Below are 5,678 nucleotides of genomic sequence, written 5' to 3' on the forward strand. Positions count from 1 at the left end.
ACCGCTAACGTTAACTAGCGCTCCTCCTGCTGACGTCAGCAGAGATTTGTTGCTCACAATGTAGCTTTATCAGGAAAAATTAGCATGTTTAACAACAGGTGTGTTGTACTAGTTTGCACATGTGCAGTACGCGTGTTCATCCAGCATTTTAGGCTGTGAAACATCTGATAAAGTCTGTTAAAACAACCAAACTGCACATTTAAGGGATCAGCTGTGAGCTGTAGACCTCCAACATGGCTGCCAGAGTGTTAAAACCACCTGAAAAACATCGCTCTATACTGCGGATAGTTGGTGTTTGATGGCTAGTAAGCGCAGATAGTTTAGGTAGATAGTTTATACTGAAGCTTTGACTCGTCCTCAACCGTTTACGTCTGTGCCAACTGAACACAGCTCACCGTCGGCACACTGGCTTCACTACAACAGACCAATACACTGATCCACAGAACTCCAAGTACTATATAGCTAAGTAGTAACAACCTCTATTACTGCCATGGACCTGGAGGTGTATGCTAACACACAGCTGCTACGTAGCTGGTAGATTAGCAACATGTTGGAACACTGAACGGGGACAGAAGGGTTCGTGAACCTGGAGGCCCACAAAGTTCAGATCGTGTAGATTTAAGAAACTATTTTAGTTTCTCCTGTTTGGGATTTTTGTTTAAACATTTAAAGTGCTTTACTGTAAAAAGATCATTCAGCTAACAGACTGAATCCAGCACCTTGTTGGCCTCCACAGTCCCTAAACCTCGACTGTTGATCTCCACCGCTGGGATGTCGCGCGTTTAAATGTCTTGTAAATCTAATTTAAAAGACAAAAATGTTTGTTTATATTGGGGCAAAAAGAACATGCAGGTTAATCTACTGTGTGTGGTATTAATAACTAACACCACTCTTCAATATGCTAACATATACAAATACTCTTTTCAGTTTGCGTAGAAGCTACATTTGTCTTTCTTTTATTCTCTATCGATAACACATTATCTATGTTTTTACAGAAAGAAAGAAATTCCAGCATAATTTCAATTCAATGAGAGAATCTTTGAGTTGGATTCAGCCCTCAGGCTTTTGGCACCTTGAGTGGAAATGGGAGACTAAGGGATGTAAAAAGGAGCGCATGACGAACAAAACGTACAAACACGTCAAAATATAAATATGTACAAACAAATCGTGATTTTGATCTTTTGAAAATACTCCATCAATCCTTCCAGAATCGTATCCATTTGTCATTTCTTTCCAATACGACGCATTAACATCTTAAGAAGTCGCTGCTGCAACTTGTTTCGACAGCGATGTTCTCTCGTGCGCTGAAGTTGCCCAGCGTCACTGATGTCGGATCAGCTCCAGCGTTCCCAGAAGAAACCTCGAGTTAGTCAAAGAGCAATACTGACGGTTTCTTTTTTAAAGGGAGAAGTGCTTTTAATTCTTGGCCTAAACAAGTCGATGGAGAAACTTCTGCTTTACCAACATTAGTTTGATCGTTTTTCTCAGTTCAGAAAAGAGATTTTTAAACTATGTATGTACACGCTGGACTCTCTCAAACTGTTCTCAAGACCGCAAACGAAAGGGTTGTCATCCCTCGTTTGAACAATTTCTCTTTGGCCAGAAGAAAAGGTGATAATGCCGAGTTTCTTTTCACCTAGAAATTCTGTAATTGACTCGCTGCAAAGTTTTCTTTCTAGACTGATCCTCGATCAGAGTCTCTGGGCAACTTCCTCCGAACCTCGGCGTCCATTCGTTAACTTGTTAAATAACCATTTTGTGTCCCTTCAAGAGCATATGTGCTGATATGCAGACAGGGACGCAAAATGGCTCAAGTCAAGCCGACCCTTCTCGTCTTCAGTAAATACACGGCGCCGATCGGTCATTGGTCGACGTCTTCTTGAGCCTGACGCCTCGTCGGATAGCCACCAGAAAATCCTCCACCTCGCATAATTCCGATTCCTCCAGGAGCTCCGGGAGAGGCCGGCGCTCCCACTCTGACACCCGACTGCCGGGCTGCGGCGGCGGGGTGGGAGGATCCGACCCCTGGCCCGGGTGCTGGGTCTCCCACGGCACGGATCTCGGCGACAGAGGGGTGGTGGTGGGGCTGAGCGGGCTGAGCGGGGTTCGCGATGCGTTGCCGTCCTCCGACGCCGCCCTGCTGGGGAAACCCGGATGTTCAGGCACAGTGGGGGTCTTGACTGGGATCATGGGGGGCTTGATCGGTATGGGGCCCAGGCTAAGGCCCCCAGAGGGCCGTCGCAGGTTGGGTTTGGAGGACGGCGTCCGTCGGATGGTGGCGACTCCCGGGGTGTTGATGGCAGAGGGGTTGGAGGGCAGCCCGGCAGTGGAGGCCGGGCGCTTGGACTGGAACATGCGGCGGTACGACTGACTGATGTCGCTGTTTCTGGGGATGGTGGAGGATTTATCAAAGTCTGACGTCTGCTGATGCTCGCCTTCGTGGTCCGCTCCCACCGAGTAGTAGTCGCAGTCTGATACTGAAGGGAACAGAGAACAGTCTCATCACACGACTAGTGGTACAGAATGACTCGCAGGTCACCTCAACTCAACACGCACTTCTATATTATCTCTAAAGAGTTGAGTTCAATCTAACCGCTCTCCTTCTGCTCTCTCTGCAGGGTCTTTAAAAGTATTCGTACACGCTATTTTCCGAGGTATTACATTTTGTAGCTCGTTTTTAATGTGTATATTTGTTCAAAGAGGTTTCTATGGAAGCCCATTCTCACCAGCAAAAAAAAATAAAAAATCCACCCAATAAATAAATAATATATATATCCACCCAGAAAAAAAAAAAAAAAGATTATGTTTTTTTTTTTGTAGCCGGAAAAAAGTAAAAAGAAAAAAAAAAGATTATGTTTTTTTTTTTGTAGCCGGAAAAAAGTAAAGTAAAAAAAAAAAAGATTATGTTTTTTTTTTTGTAGCCGGAAAAAAGTTAAAAAAAAAAAAAAAGATTGTTTTTTTTTTTGTAGCCGGAAAAAAGTAAAGTAAAAAAAAAAAAGATTATGTTTTTTTTTTGTAGCCGGAAAAAAGTAAAAAAAAAAAAAAAAAGATTATGTTTGTTTTTTTTTGCTAGCAAAAGAGATTAGAAGTGCGCATGCGCTTCAGTGACGATCTCCTCACAGGTCCCTTCATCCAACCAATTCTACATATTAATACTTATAATGATATATATAACATCTAACATTTACAAAAGTCAACAGTAATAGTTACATTGTGTAGAATTGCATGTCGTATTTTTTTCCGGCAAAAAAAGAAAAAGAAAAAAAAATTCATTATCTTTTTTTATTTTTTTTCTGGGTGGATATATATATAATTTTTTTTGGGTGGATTTTATTTTTTTATTTTTTTCGGGTGGATTTTTTTATTTTATTTTGCTGGCGGAAATGGGCTTCCATAGTTTTCAGCTAAAGTTTGCATCAATTAATTCTTGCGCCTTGTGGAACGTGTGTAGTTAATATGTGGAAGTCAAGCTAACTGACTGCTGCTGCTTTTGTGACCTTTTTTTATCACATACTATATTTAGACATGTTTTGGCAAACTGTACGATGACATTTTATGTCATATGTGATGAAAAGTTATGACATTTTTGTAACACTATACTTTGCCTTTTTTATGACATATTAGAAAAATTCTGTGCAATAAAAATGTCATTTTACAAAATTAAATTGTGTGCGTGCGTGTGTGCGTGCGCACCTTGTGAGGGGATGGTGTCCTCTGAGCAGCAGGGTGTGTTGGTCTGGCTGCTGTAGCCACTTGATCCCTGCAGCGAGTCTCTGCTGGAGCCGTGGATGTCCAAGCGGAGGCCTCGGGCCAGCGCCCGGGCCAGCTCCTCGTGGGTCTCCCTGTCCTCCTGCAGGAGGTCAACCAGCACACGCACACAGTTTGACTTTGTTGGTTTGTTGTGTATTCTTTGATTCACTAATTCAACAGCCCAAAAACACCTGATATGTCACTCGACTCCTCGTTTGGATTTATTTTTAATCAGAATCACAAACGGTTTGTTTGTTACACGAACAATCTAATTTTTTTAATTTACGTTTTAAGTTAAATTCCTTCACTGTCAGAATTGACCAGGTTTCTTTCCAATCAAAAAGCTGCGAGTAAGTCATGTGACCAAATACGACCGCCGTCTGACCTTGTGTGATGTCACAGCGTGGTTTCCTTTCACCCCCTGTGGCTCCTCCCCTGTCGTGGTGAGGTCAGCGCCGCCGTGGTGGCTGCTGGGATCTGTAGTCTCTCTCCTGTCCCTGCTCCTCTTCAGGGTGTTGACCATCGACTGGTCGTACGGTCCCGGTTTGGCCCAGTCCTGCACAGGAAGACGTTATTTGAGACAATAAAGAATTACACTTTGTGTTTGTTTGACTGTTTGCGTTTTGTAACTTTTGTTGCGAATTTGTAATTAGTTTTTAAATTTGTATTAACAAACAACACAGTAAAATTAAGGTTGTTGTGGAAAACATTTTGGAGAAAAACGATTGTTTTTGACTAATTAATTAAAAACATAATCACAAATGTGTTTGATATTTAAATGATCATTTAAACTCTGTCAGTTCAACTTCTTTTTACAAACCAAACAGTCCAAACCCGGTTCAGAGAAGCAAACATTGTGACTTTAGGAGAATGAAGTCCGTTGTCCTCACAGCAGAGAGCAAAGCGTTCTGTAACGCGACGTTAGTGTCGGTTCAAAGTTCTGCTCGCGTGAAACAAAACAGCATTTTGGTGAAATGTCTCCTTGAAGTGTTTGATTGCAAAGTGAGCAAAGGAATGAAATACAGTTGAAAAGATGAAAGGACACTAACGAAGAGCAATCGGGGGGGAAAAAAGAAGAGAGTGGAAGATAGAAGGAGGGTAAAAAAAGGAGGTGAAGGAAGAGGACATGAGGGAGAATGAGGATCAAACCTTCCAGGACGGGACTCTGGACGTCGGGGTCATTCCGAGCCCGGAGGGGCTGAGAGGCAGGAACTCTGCCGATTGGCCGGAGCCCGAACGGGACCACGGCCACGTGGGAGAGACAGACGAATAGGAGGGCGAGGAGATGGGTGAGGTGGTGGTGGAGGAGGAGGAGGAGTAGGTGAAGTATGGAGGGTGGAGGTGGGTGTCCTGGGCCTGCAGCGCCGCCCCGTGCAGACAGAGGGCGGCGTGATGGTCGAAACCATTTGACAACTAAAGGCGAGCGGATGGAGGGAGAAAAACAATTCAAAAAATCAAAAAGGTGACGGTTATGACTGCTGAGGAGGTGAAAACATACATGGAGCAGGAGGAGCTCAGATATATTTCACTATTATTGATTTATATCTTTATATCAGCTTCTGCTAGGGTCGGTTCATCAGGCGGTTCCTCTTTGAATCCAGCGTTGTATTAAAGTGTTTCCTCTTAAACTAACCTGAGCCCAGAAGAATCCCAAACTGAGATGTTAAAAACCTCGACAGGACCTCAGCCTAACCGAACCGCAACCAGAGACACCTCAGCCCTTATAGGTGACCCGTAAGGGTCACAGCTGAATTTCGTTGATCACTGCTCCAGTGAATAATGCAAATGTTTTCTTATTTTGAAAATGGGCTACAGCTGAATTTCATTGTGCATCACTGTGTTGCATAACGACAAAAAATGATCTTTGAATCGTTGAACACAAGACCAGTTCAAGGTTGATAAAATACCCAACATTTGATACGTTTTGG

The 5,678-nt window shown here is 43.2% G+C and overlaps 1 protein-coding gene across 1 annotated transcript in view; it reads right to left on the reverse strand.

Moving 5' to 3' along the window:
• Positions 1-1,708: 1,708 nt before the first annotated feature.
• The window catches only part of LOC306707821 (protein MTSS 1-like), a gene marked incomplete at its 5' end in the record, with an annotated part of 41,925 nt that continues 37,955 nt past the window's right edge, over positions 1,709-5,678 (reverse strand). Inside the window, 4 exons of the mRNA XM_079175454.1 lie at positions 1,709-2,477; positions 3,694-3,850; positions 4,136-4,306; positions 4,900-5,163. Of these exons, the coding sequence (XP_079031580.1) occupies positions 1,837-2,477; positions 3,694-3,850; positions 4,136-4,306; positions 4,900-5,163 (1,233 nt within the window). The 3' untranslated portion in view covers positions 1,709-1,836. The remainder of the gene's footprint in view (positions 2,478-3,693; positions 3,851-4,135; positions 4,307-4,899; positions 5,164-5,678) is intronic.

Source organism: Pholis gunnellus (genome assembly GCF_910591455.1).
Source record: "Pholis gunnellus genome assembly, chromosome: 16".
NCBI lineage: Eukaryota > Metazoa > Chordata > Actinopteri > Perciformes > Pholidae > Pholis > Pholis gunnellus.